The sequence below is a fragment of the Halichoeres trimaculatus genome, unplaced genomic scaffold (assembly GCF_033239565.1).
Source record: "Halichoeres trimaculatus isolate MK-OKI-2021-1 unplaced genomic scaffold, fHalTri1.1 fHalTri1_scaffold_13, whole genome shotgun sequence".
NCBI lineage: Eukaryota > Metazoa > Chordata > Actinopteri > Labriformes > Labridae > Halichoeres > Halichoeres trimaculatus.
Window position 1 is genome coordinate 32,337,871 of NW_027437191.1, and position 13,710 is coordinate 32,351,580.

Here is a 13,710-nt window from a genome sequence, read left to right on the forward strand (position 1 = left end):
CTTGCGGAAAGTCCTTTGGACCAAGCCAAGCCACAGTTGTTAACATCATCCTTAATGCATGTCCGCATCCTCTGAGCCAGGCCTGTGGTCGAAACGCCACAACAGCAGAAAGAGAAAAAGAGAAAGAAAGTGGTTTCTTCTTTGATAGCAGCAGAGCTGCAGGAGACGACAGAGAGCTGAGCCCTGCAGGCCGGCTCTGTCTGCTTCTCTGTGGGTGCACTCGAGCGTGCGTGTGTGTCCCTCGACCGCCGAGCTGGCAGCGTGTGACCGATGGAGCCGAGCGTTGCCGTGGAAACCGGTGGCAAATAGAAACAAATGAAGTTGTTTGAACACGGCGATAATGATGTCGCTCCTGCCAGACGATCTCCAAGGGCCAAAGTTGGCTCATCAGAATCATCATTATCGTCCCGTAGAGGCTGGAGAATTACTGTGCACACACACACACACACACACACACACACAGGGGGAAGCACACACAGCTGGGGGGAATTTTGTGTTTGTGTGGATGTGTGAGTGATGAAACTGTTAGTGACTTCATTATTTCTTCTTTTTTGTCCCAATGTACAACTGAAGACATTAAACATCATGTCACACCAGTGTCCCTCCACAAACGGCCCATTATCGAACACACTGATTCACTGCCTCATTCAGATCAACCCATGAATTTGATTTCCACACAGTCCATTTCTCACCTCACTAACTTCGACTCCATCCTAAACCACGCTCCCATCTTTGCATCCTCAAAAAAAACACATAAAGACACCCCTCAAAGTTTCTATCGAAAGACTTTCCAAGGTTTATCTCCTCCTTTAGTCAAAGTGAAAAAGCCTGTCCCTTTTTGCTTTGTCACCCCTCCCTTCCTCTTTCTTTCTCCCAGCAGTCCCGTGAGCAGTCAGACGATGAGCAATCAGAGGACTCTGTGAAGTTCAAACGGCTTCACAAGCTCGTCAACTCGACACGCCGGGTCAGGAAGAAGCTCATCAAGGTGGAAGAGGGCAAGAAACACGGCTCTGAAGGTTTGTCCCGCCTCAGCTTCTTCTGCTTTTCATAAATCATTCCTTCTTAAAGTGTCTCATTATCATTTATCATTTCTTTCCTGAGGTGGTTGCCTTTTTTCCAAAATAACGTTAAGATTAAATTTAAGTGCAGTTTCCTTTTCCAGAGGTTTCTGGATTGGATTCTTTTTTCTCAGATTGAAAGTTTTATAATTCTTTCTTCAGTCTCATCTTGTCATGGGTTTTGCCCAATACTCAGACTCAAAGAATGTGTTTTGAAGTTTCTGCTGTCTAGCTGTGGTTGGGAAAACCACAATGGATCACAGGACGACACAGACTCTGTGCAAACACCCCCCTGACTAACAACCATTGCTTGTGTCATCGTCTTCTCTAGATTTCCTAAATCTGGAGTCCACCCCCACCTGTGAGGACAACACAGCTCTGTACACCGGGGTCCTAAAAAAGCCCCCCCTGCCCCAGGAGATCTCCCTGCCCTCCCTGACCCAGGACCAGCTCTCTCTGGACGGAGACACCGACAGCCTGACCAACTCCCCGTCCTCCAGCAGCTTGGACACGTGGTCCGGACACAAGCTGGTGAAGACCTTCAGTAAGTCCTCCAGCACCCACGGCCTCATCCGGCCTCCCAAGAGGACCCCGATTGGCTCAGGGGGTCTGGGTGGCTCCATCTCCGGCGTGGGAGGGAGCGGCTCATCCTTCTCTGAGCTGGATGGCTGTGGATTGGACGACGAGGGGAAGCTGTCACGCTCTACGACCGACGGCGAGATGCGGAAGGCGCTGAGCTCCATCTCCCATGGGGTAAGTAACAACGAAGCTCTCTACGCCTACTACGGCCTCACCAAACCCCGCCCCAAACCCCACGCCCAGTCCCGCCTCCTGATCTCCCTCGACGACGCCCCGCCAAGCAGCCCCAAACATCAACCCGCCAACCGGCACCACGGCAGCTGGACGCACAGGAAACCTGACCCCAACTACGCCTACTCCACTAAGCACCTCCTCTACCAGCGCTCGCGCAATGCCAAGACCCCCGTCTCCCCTTTGTCTGTCACCCCCTCCTCCCCTGCCCGCTGTGATGTAGCCAAATCAAAAGGTCTCGGCGGCGGGGGCTGGGCGTTCCCGTCCCGCAGGCTGCGTGGTCGAACAGCAGTGAGTGAGCTCAACATCACCTATGTGGTGGAACGGAGTCTGTACGGTCACCTCAACTGGGCCCAGCTGGTCCGCCCGGTTACCCTCAGCCGCGCTGAGCGCCGCTGTCTATTGGAGGAGGACCGAGAGGCGGACAGGAAGTGGGCGGCCAGTGTGGACCGCTGCACCAAGCGTGTGCTCTTACGCATCCAGCAGAAGTCTGTGAGTTTGGACCGTGAGGTTGAAATCGACCGCCTCGTGTGAGCAGGACTCGGTGCTTTAAAGTTGCAGAATAGCTCAGGGGTTAGAGGTGGCGATCAGGGAACACGCACACAGAAGACACACACCAGGTCAATCTCTGTGTTAGAAGTCCACATCAAAGTGAAGCAGCTGCGCTCACGTATAGACACAGGCCTGAGGCGGACATATCCATCACAGACCTAACTGCCCTCAGAGGAGCGCCATCTTCCCTGACCTTTAAGTGAATGCCTTTGGCTTTAAAGCCGTTTTATTCCAGCTGAATATAAAGGGATTCTGGTATGTGCAGTGGCCCAGTAAGGAGGTTAAGTTACAGCTAAAGCGCCTTTTATAAATGTCAGATCCCTGGAGGACAGGCACACAGTCACACCGATCCCTGTGGGCAGAGATGTGTAGTACAAGCCTGACACTGAACGGCACACAGCCTTAAGACGTGTTCAGTGAAGTGGAGATATAAATCAGTTAATACAGGGACTTGAAATGGAGATTAGAAAAGTATTGTTGCATGATACAAACTTCCTCTTATATTTAGATTGGGGATGGACCAATTATCAGCCAGGCTGATTATTGGAACCAATACTTGGCATTTCCAGGCATATTGGCATCGGCCCTTTTTTAATCCACTGTCCAATTAGAAATCAGTTAAATCTGTGTTAATTTGGCTCTGAATTAATTTATTAACTACCAACAGGCCAGCTTGATGATTTCTTGATATGAGGCAAGACATTAGCAAACCACAAAAAATGATGAGATAAGTGATGTTGTTTATATGTAATCAAATTCAAGTATTGATAAAGAAAAAAAATTAAATATATTAAAGCTCAATTTTTTGACAATTTTTTTGCAAATTTCTGAAATGTTAATTTTTTTATTATTATTATTATTGCTTTTCTAAAAATTTTCATTATTTTGCATTTTTTGAAAAACTTTCAAATGAATTTTTGCAAGCTTTTAAAATTTCATTTTTTTTATTTTCTGCACCTTTTTTCAACTTAAAATTTGAATTTATTGCATATGTATGAAGTTTTTCTAATTTTTAAAATTTTAAAAATTTCTACATTTTTGGGATATTCTGCAACTTTTTGCAACTTAGAAAAATAATTTCTTGCAAGTGTATGATTTTTTTTACTTTTGGTAATTTTTGAAATTTGTAGAAATACTTGAAATTTTCGAGATTTTTTTGAGATTTTTCTCAAAATTTTCACATTTTTTAAATTCATTTTTTTGTAATTTTTCTTTTTAGAAAATTTGCAAATTTATTACAAATAAGAAATCACTTGTACAATCTTAAAAATTCAAAAGACTTTTTGTTTAGATCATTTTTCACTAGATTTTAACTGTGTATAGAATTTTTTTTCCACTTTATTGTTGAGATAAAGTGAATTTTGTGGCTCCTTTTTTCCTTTTTTGAAAACTTAACTTAATGTAGAAAACTTTGGGGAACGTTTAATTTTTTTAAAGTTTTCATTTAACTGTACAAGACAGCTGCTGAGCCTGGAAGTGTAGTAGTTTGTATTATTCAAAATATTAATGCCAATATTTTTACTTTTACTGTAAATGAATATCATCTCCAAATATCAGTTATCGACCTCCTTGACTACTGATTATCGGTATCAGTATCGGCCTTGGAAAAAAATAACACATTTCTTAATTTAGATAACTTGTGCTTATTGAAGTAGCAGCACTCACTGAAGGTGGTTGTATGGTGAAGCTATCCTGCAGCTTTAAAAGTTCCTGAGTCCTATCGTGTTCTGGTGAAATCACTGGAAGTCGTCCTCATCCAAAAACTCTTTTTCTGTTGTTGCTTTTCGTGTTCTTATTTGGCCCGTGCCTCAATGGTTGCAGATGTGATTTTTTTTAGTTGTTTTTCTTTCCTATGATTATCTCTGACAGACATTTTTCTCTGGGTGCATGTCCATTCCATCGAACATCGAACATCGCCATGACATTCAGAGTTCTCCTTTTTTTTTCTTTTTTTTTGGACGTCTCTTCAAACATGTTTGTTCTCCAAACTGTGCTTTTCCTGGGAAGTTGTGATGTGGACTGCAGCTGTGGACATCTAATATGAAAACTATTCTTTAAGTGCTGTTCCTCTTCGCCATGGAGGCGCTTTTGGTCCAGGAGGTTGTTGGAGAGTAGTCACACAGATCAGAGTTTAAAGAAGAGATGCCATCGAATGCGTCACTTGAGCTGAGAGTGATTTCTGGCAGATGCGTATGAGCGTTGTCTGTGTCTGTATGTTGGTGTGTGTCCTCTCACTGAACTCAGTGAGGGTTCACAAGGCAAAGACAGTTTAGAGATAAGATCCTGGATCCTTTTCCTCTCATGCCATAGTTCCCTGTTGTGTCTGCCCCTTATCTCGCTGTTCACCTCTGAAGTCAAGGGAGTATCTTCATATCACCTTGTCCTCTCAGTAGAAACCCTTAAACGTCCAACCTGTATGTCGTGCATGTTTGTTTTCTAAGCTAGGTTTTGCATTTATTATGATTAAAAAGTGACTCCTGTATTTAAAAAACGTGAAATGAACCTTTTTAAAATCTTAAGATGCGTGAAATGACTCTAAGGTTCATGGAAGATAATGTCTATAATATAATCATTTGGACCAATCACAGTTCAGCAAGTTGAGCTCATGAAAAGTGCTTGTGTTGCACAACTTCCATGCTCAGTTAGTTTTCCAAGTTTCTGATATTACAGAGAGCATCCCAAAGGACTTAAAGTTCCTGTGAGGAGTTTGTAAGTGATCTTGAAAAAGTCTCCCTTATAGATATTTGCCTGATTGTAATCCATGCTTTAAAATGAGATTATCAGCACCAAAATAGGTTATTTCTAAATGCTACTTCTTAGCATGGAACAGGACGGGACTGATTTATGGCTCTTAAGTCTATGACAACAGCACGCTGGCTGATGAAGTTTAGTAGAATGAACAGAGATCTGTACTTTTCTCTGCTGATTTCTGTGATTAATTCTGTAGTGATGGTGGACACTGGAGCCTAACTGTCAGACAGAAAAAGGACAGAAGAGCAGAAGAAGAAAGATAAACAGGAGAAAGATAGAGCATAAGCTAAAGGCTAAAACATGAGCTAAAGGCTAGACTAAATGCCAAATCACAATTTCCGGCTAAAACATGAGTTAGAGGCAAAAAGGCGAGCTAGAGGCTAAAACAAGTGCTAAAGGCCAAAACACAGGCTAGTGGAAAAAACACAAGCTAAAGGGTCAAACATTGGCTACAGGCTACACTATGTGCTATAGTCCGAAAATATGAGCTAGAGGCTAAAAAACAAGCTAGAAGCTAAAACTAGTGCCAGAGGCTTAAACAAGAGCTAGCAGCTAAAACAAGTGCTAGAGGCTAAAACAAGAGCCAGAGGCAAAAAAAAAAAAGAGCTAGAGGTTAAAACAAGAGCTAGCGGCAAAAACACAAGCTACAGGCTAAAACAGGAGCTACAGGGGAAAACAGGAGCTACAGGCTTAAAAATGGGCTATAGGCTAAAACAGTAAATTGAGGCTAAGACATGAGCTACAGGCTTAAACAAGTGCCAGCAGCAAAAACACGAGCTACGGGCTAAAACATGGGCTATAGGCTTAAACAGGAACTTGAGGCTAAAACACGAGCTACAGGCTTAAACACAAGCTAAACGCTAAAACACAAGTTAAAGGCTAAAACATGGGCTGTAGGCTACAACACGTGCTAGAGGCTAAAACATGACCTAGAAGCTGAAAAATGTGCTAGCGGCTACAACACAAGCTGGAGGCTAAAAGGGCTAAACTGTTTGTGCTAATGTCACACATGACAGACACGTCTCACAGCACCGGGCTGTAAGTAGAGCTACATAAGGATGGCTACTTAACTACTGTACAAACTGACAGTTTGTTGTCACGTTAGCCTATGGATATGTCGGAGCACTAGGCTGATAAATACCTTACCTTGGCGCGTTGTATCCAGTACAAACAAAGAACAAAGAAAATTTATTTGATCTAATCTATCTCCATTTAATTCTAAAACAAACACACACCTTGCTAAAAGTCATTTATGACAGTGTGCGGAGACTCCGTGCATTAGTTGGCGAGGCAGTCACATTAAAATAGATCCTCCTCACAGTATTTTTAACAGTTTTTCTCTTTTCTGCAGCTAAAATCCTGCAAGTAGCAGAAACAAGCGTCTTGTCCAGAAGGAATGCATTGCAAACCTCACCAGTAATGTCTTCTGCAGCAACCTTTTGTGGTGATTTAAAAAGTGTAAACCAAGAAATCATTGGCACTCTTAACTTGTTCATGTATATAAGATTTAAGTTGAAAATAAAAGAAAAATGTCCTTAAGTCACAACATGTTTTGCATCAGACTGAAATGTTAGCTCTCCAGGTTTAATTCTGTCTGATCTCCAGGGACTTTTTCAGATCAAGTATTGCGTGTTCTCCAAAGTCAGTGTAACAGCCCGTTTGCCCTGAACCATACAGAAACTCTTAATTTTAAAGAGCAACTCATTTAAAAGTTTGTCTTACATCATGTCTGTTGGCTGTCCACAGTCCCATATGACATCATGCCCCCTGCTTATTGTATTTACCAACCATATACCCATGTACATTAACCCAGCAGCTGCCCGTGTCGTGCCAAGCATGAATCATCATGAGTGAGCCTCAGAGGGTGTAGATGGGGATTTTCTGTGATTTGAACTTTTTAAAAGTGACTCATTTGATTGTTCCACCCCCCTCACAGAGAACATGCAGCTTCGGGGGCTTTGACCTGTCGAACCGCTCGCTCCATGTGGTCAACGCGGGCTCCGAGGGCAACGTAAGTGCTGATAATATTAGAAGAGGTTTCAAGAAGCGCAAGCTGTCACACTGCATCATCTTTTCTCCTGTATTTTTCTCCCTTCTTCCTTGATTAATCCCGACTCTTCTGCGTTTGGCGTCTTCTTCCTGTAATCACAGAATAAAGACCAGGAGGCCATATACAGGGAAGTGGTCAAATCCCCGACTACGTCTCGGATCTCGCTGGGCAAGAAAGTCAAGTCGGTGAAGGAAACGATGAGGAAACGCATGTCGAAGAAGTACAGCAGCTCCTTGTCTGAACAGGTGAGACGTTTTCCCCATTCAAGTGCTTCTGTAAAAAAAACTTTTTCTAATGGTGAGGAAAAAATAGGCAATTTGGAAATGTAGAGCTCAACAAGCTAGCTCTCCATGAAAATACACTTAGTTATGACCTTATATTGTATCACAGGGTTCATCAAAACGCCCCATGTTTCTGCTTGTTGCACATAATTAAAAAGACTAATGCTAACATTAGCAAAAAAACATTAGCTGACTTCATGTTAGCTATCCTTAAATTTGCCACTAAGAAAGTCATTTGGTATTTGTTTTAAGCTAACATTATGTTGATAAGGAATCTACAATAGATTTACTGTATTGTTAGCCTGAGCCAGGTTTAGCTAACAATAATATTACCAAGTCAGCCCCTAGTGGCTAATGCTAGCTGTCTAAGTTGATAGAAACTAGTCCAGTTTTTGTCTCACCTTCTATCATGGCTCAATTTTGCTGAAACCTTTAAACAAGGGGTGATGCTAGCATCCAAGCTAAATCTAGCTAACATTACATGAGCTATCACTACGATTGCTATAATTGCATTAGCTCATAAGTGGGTCACTTTGTATTAGTTTCAAGCTAACATCATGTTGGTAAGGAATATGCGGTGGAAATGCTGTATAATTAACCTTGCTAACAGTAATGTTACTAAGTCAGCCCATGGTGGCTAATGCTAGCTGTCTGATAGTAGCTAGAAACTTGTCCAGTTTTTGTCTCAACTTGTATCATGGCCAAATTTCCATTCAACTTTTAAACAAGGGGTGACACTGGCATCCAAGCTCAATCCAACTAACATTACATAAGCTAACACTACAGTTGCTATAATTACATTAGCTTGTAAGTGGGTCACTTTGTATTTGTTTTAAGCTAACATTATGTTCGAAAGGAATATGCTATGGGATTACTGTGTTACTAACCTGAGCCAGGTTTAGCTAACAATAATATTACTCAGTCAGGCCCTGGTGGCTAATGCTAGCTGTTTGATTTAAGCCTTTTTTTTTCTTTACTTGTATCATGGCCCAGTTCTCTTACAGAGTTCTCACTGTGCTTTTTTTTTAAACTGCTAAACATTTGAAAGAGGCAGATTTATATTAGCTGCTAAAACATAACTGTTATTTTATTTAGCATTGCCAATTACAATAAACTAGCATCTACAAAGACAATTGAAATGTGGCTAAACACCCTTCTGGTTATTACTATCACAGTACAAGAGCACTTTTTAAAACCCAGTAGTTACCTTTAAATAAGGGGTGATGCTAGCATCCCAGCACTGTCTGGCTAACATGACATAAGCTAGCATTAAGGATACTGTTATCACATTAGCTAGTTAGTGGGTCATCTGGTATTTACTTCAAACTATCATGTTGATAAGGAGTATGCTATGGAATTACTGTACCACTTACCTGAGCCAGGTTTAGCTAATGGTAATATCACTCAGCCAGCCCCTGGTGGCTAACGCTAGCTGTTTGGTAGTAGCTAGAAACTTGTCCAGTCTTTTTTTTTCCTAACTTGTATCATGGCCCAGTTTCCCTACAAAGTTTCTATGGTGCATTTAATTATCAACTGCTTAATTTATATTAACTGTTAGAAACCTGACATCTGCTATTTCATCAGGTATAGCAAGTCTAAATAAATTAGCAACTACAAAGACAGTTTGAATATGGCTAATTATCCATTCTGATTATTACTATCACAGTAAAACAACACTTTTTACAGCCCTTACATTACATTAGGGGTGAGGCTAGCATCCAGACTCAATCTAGCTAACATTGCATAAGCTAACACAACAATTGCTATAACTACAGAAGCTAGTAAGGGGTCATTATTTATTCTTTTCAAACTAACATCATGTTGGTAAGAAATATGTTGTGGAATTACTGTATAACTAGCTTTAGGAGGGTTAGGCTAAGAATTATAACACTCTATCATCCCTTGGTGGCTAATGCTAGCTGTCTAATAGTATCTAGAAACTTGTTTTTTTTTCTCATCTTGTATCATGGCCCAATTTTGGTATAAAGTTCTTATTGTGCCTTTTATTTTCATATGCTAAGATTTGAAAATGGCAGATTTATATCAGTGACTAGAAACCTGACAACTGTTGATTAGGTATAGCCAGTCTTAATAAATTAGCATCTACAAAGATATTTCAAATATGCCTTAATATTCCTCCTGGTTATTACTATCACAGTAAAACAACACTTTTTAAAACCCATTATAACCTTCGAACAAAGGGTGGGGCTAGCATCACAGCACAATCAAGCTAACATTACAAAAGCTAACACTATAATTGCTATAATTAGCTAGTAAGTGGGTCATTTTGTAATTCTTTCAAGTTGATATTATGTTAGTTGGAATTTTACCATATAAATATTATGTTATTAGTGTCGCGCCAGGTTTAGCTAACAGTTTTATCAGTCATTGGTGGCTAACGCTACTAGTCTTGCCCAATATTTATCTATATCTTTTTATGGCCCAATTTACTGCTAGATTTTCAGTGTGCTTTATATTTACACTGCTAAACAGCTGAAATTAGCAAAATGATAACAACTGGATGGAGCAGAACAACAAAGTAACAGCATTAGCATCTCATTTTTGAATTGAGAAGGAAACTGGTAGCTGTGTGAATATGGTAGAAAACCTCTTACATCAACAGCTTATTTTTTCTTTGTTCTGGGCAATGTAGGCATGATTAAATGCAAAAACAAATCTTAACTTTATTTTAGAAAAGCTTGTAAAGAAACAGTTCAACAAATCCACAGATGATGCTTTTAATCCTCAGAATGTTGAGCCAAGCGTCGCTGCACAGACATAAAAGCTCCCCATGTTCAGCAAACATTCAGGGGATGTTTTGCAGTTTCAGCCACATATTCTGTCCACAGGCAGGCTGTGAGTGGGTGGGAGTATTTGTGTTAGTAACAGAATAAACATGGAGCAATAAATTACACACACACACACACACACACACACACACACATAGATTGGCTGTTTCTGCTGCGCTCTCCCTGGGCGCTGCGTGTAGGGTGGAGTGTGTGCTTCATGCTGAGCTCATGCAGTGATGCAAACCTCCCTCAGGCTCGTTCTTAGGAAATGAAGACTTGAACTGTTTGAGTGAAGAAAGAGCATCTCATCTGCACTGGCCTCATTTCACTGGGCACCCAGTGGCTCCACCAGTGGTCGGCGCAGTCGTCCAGTTTGACGCTGCCCTGCAGAATGTGTCATTAATAAATAGCTCAACATCTGTCCTCCACGGTGGTCGCGGCACCCTGACCTACATTTTCTAAAGTGAGTCATGGAGACATCGGTTGGGAAAGAGCAAAGACAAATTAATTGCCATGTCACAATGTTTCAGCTGTGGTCATTTTATAGACCACAGTGCCACCTAGTGGACAACTGGAACTGTAGATACAGTACTGTACTGTAGGCTCATGTCACTCTGATACCAATGAGAGCTGTTGCTTATTTTTAGACATTTTCAGAAATTTTAGAGAAGATGTTATTAAATCATCAGAAATTATTAATTTAGATTAAAGTGTCAAAATTGACTATTTCAACATATTTAACAAAGCGTTGATTCAGACAGGAAAAATCAAACTGAGTCCACACAACATCAGCTGCTTTTAGGGATGTAACCATACACTGGACTCATGATTCACTACAGTTTCCCATTCTTTTAATTATTTCTGCAACTGCAAAACACAAACCACACAATGAATGCAAAATGAAAAACTCACACACACACACACACACACACACACACATGAATTTAAAAGTATGAAAACGGTGAAACATATTTTCTGTTATTTCCCTTTTTAATTCTCTGAGGTAGGGTAAACTGTTCAAAACAAAGTGTGTCAAAAGTTAAAGTGAAATTACATTTTATTTTGAATAACTAAAGGTATATTAAAAAGGAATTTTTTAAACAAATCTAAAATTAAAAATATTAAAGGAAGGATACAAATAATCAAAATCTCTATCTCAGTTTTTCATGTGTTCATACTTTAGGATTTATATATTTCCTCTTAAAGAAAAACAGCCATCTATCCTTTAAATAGGGCATCATGATTTATTTTTTATCTCTGCCAATTTGAATCATCACACATTTGTACTGATGTTTTAACTGTCTTGTGGTGCATCGTTACATCCCTAGCTGCTTTCAGATTGTCCCCACCTTGGGCCTTAGTATTCCACATAGGCACATGGAAGGGCAGGGAGCTCTTAAAGATAAACTTACAAGATAATTTCAAACGTCAACATTGGCCAGCACAGGAAATACATTTCTTTTTCCAGTGGGTTTTAAGTGTCGGTAACATGTTTGTTCACTTTTTTTAAAAGAAATATTGGAGATGGATACATTTGGGTACCACTATTTGAATCAATACCATACCGATGCCCGGTACCTAGCAATTGGTATCGGTACTTAACTGTACCGATTTTTGGTACTTTTGTGTGTTTATATGGTAATAATTTTTTTTTTTTTTTAATATAAAAAAATCTAAAAGTTTTCCAATTTTACATATTTACTCTTCAATATGTAACCTTGCAATGCCGCATTCATGTCTAGTATGGAAAATCACCAACTCTTCCACTCCCTCACAGTCAGGATGCATTTAGACATCTAAACACGGTACCTCTTGACTTTGCATGAATCAGTATTCTGTGCTACAGATGGAATTCGGTTGATACCTAGAAATTGAAAAATATACAAAGAAGTGTATCAGTACAAGTTACATCACTGGTTAAGAAGATAAATCTGAATAATGTTGACCTTCTGCTGCCAAACCAAGTTTTGACTCAAGATTCTTGAGGGAAACTTTCAGTTTGAGTCAATTATAGTGCCCCTGTGGACAAATCAGTACCTCTGAGAACCCCACTATCTCCTTTTGATGTCCATCAACGTTCTTCATCTTTATTTTCACTCTTCCCCACAAATCCAACATCCAAACCACGTCCCCATCCCTGCAATCCTTTAAACTTTTAAACCAACAATATTTCCTTTGTCTCTTCCCTCACGTCCTTTCATTAACCATCTGCATCTCCCTCTTTCTTTCCCTCTTTGTCTTCCAGTCCAGTCCAGATGGAACCCCTGGCTCCCCTCAGTCCCCGCAGCCAGACACCGACTCCCTGGAGAAGCCCAAGCTGAAGGCTGGAGGCTCTGTGGAAAGTCTGCGTAGTTCACTGAGCGGACAGAGCTCCATGAGTGAGTCAGAAACGCTTCGGCAAAGACTGTTTTAACTGCTGTTTAGGCTTCTTAGAGTTAGTCTTTGATTGTTTGAGTGAGTGAAATACATTTATCTTACACCTGATCTCTTGTTTTGAGCCATTTTCAACACTAGATGGTGCTGTCAACACACGCTGCGCCTGTACACTCCTCATACAGATTCCTTAACCTCTGTGATGCTTTTTAAATTACACTACGCTCACACCAAGCACCAGTTTCTCCGACTGATGGCCATGAAGAGTCATTTTCTCCGCTGATGACACTTTCTCACACCAGCTGCCTCGTTTGTTGTGATCTCATAATGCTCTCGAGTTATCTCCTCGCTCCTCCTGATTGCTTCAACCTGTTGTTTCCATCACGTCCTCGTGGGCTAAATGGCCTCCATTATTCCAAGCCTTGGCCTTCTTACAATGTTTTTAAGCCGCAGTGCACACAAACACGCAGGCAGACAGAGCCACATACGGTAATGATTAGATGAGAAGCTCTGCCTCATTCCAAGCTGAGGACATGATTTCAACAGTTTCCAGGAGTATGCAGCTCCTCCTTGGCTCTTAAAGTGTTAAAGAGCCTGTGAAAGTTTTCCTGTAGCTGCAACGAGGAAAGACTGGAAAACGTAACGTATTAGGTTACATGTTAGCTGATTCACACAGTGTTACAGTGGAAAAACTGAAATCTTATCAAGTGTTTTTGTCTTACTTTTGGTAGAAAATGTCGTTTTAGACTCAATATGAGCCACATTCACCTGAACAGTCCAGAAAAATGTCATTTTTTCTCTTGTTCCATTGGCAGATGTTTTTTTTACTCGTTACAAACAGTTCAGACCTCATTTTTGTCTTTAAATAACTTGAAACAAGACATTTTCTGAACTGATCAGTTAAATGTGGTGTATATTAAGTGTAATAAGACAATTTTTACAAATAAACTTCATAACTTTTTTTTAATTTATTTTTTTTGCAGTAAAGATGTTAAGTCAGAATTTGACGACAAACACTGCAAAGAACTGAAAAATTTTCTCTTTTT

The 13,710-nt window shown here is 40.6% G+C and overlaps 1 protein-coding gene across 10 annotated transcripts in view; it reads left to right on the forward strand.

The window, feature by feature from the left end:
• The window catches only part of sash1a (SAM and SH3 domain containing 1a), a 305,437-nt gene that overhangs the window by 272,328 nt on the left and 19,399 nt on the right, over nucleotides 1-13,710 (forward strand). For 5 of the 10 annotated variants that reach the window (XM_074684619.1, XM_074684621.1, XM_074684627.1 and 2 more), the window contains 5 exons: nucleotides 878-1,016; nucleotides 1,390-2,360; nucleotides 7,108-7,182; nucleotides 7,323-7,466; nucleotides 12,537-12,669. In XM_074684619.1, coding sequence (XP_074540720.1) covers nucleotides 878-1,016; nucleotides 1,390-2,360; nucleotides 7,108-7,182; nucleotides 7,323-7,466; nucleotides 12,537-12,669 — 1,462 coding nt within the window. The remainder of the gene's footprint in view (nucleotides 1-877; nucleotides 1,017-1,389; nucleotides 2,361-7,107; nucleotides 7,183-7,322; nucleotides 7,467-12,536; nucleotides 12,670-13,710) is intronic. The other 5 variants (XM_074684620.1, XM_074684622.1, XM_074684625.1 and 2 more) reach the window with 3 other exon arrangements.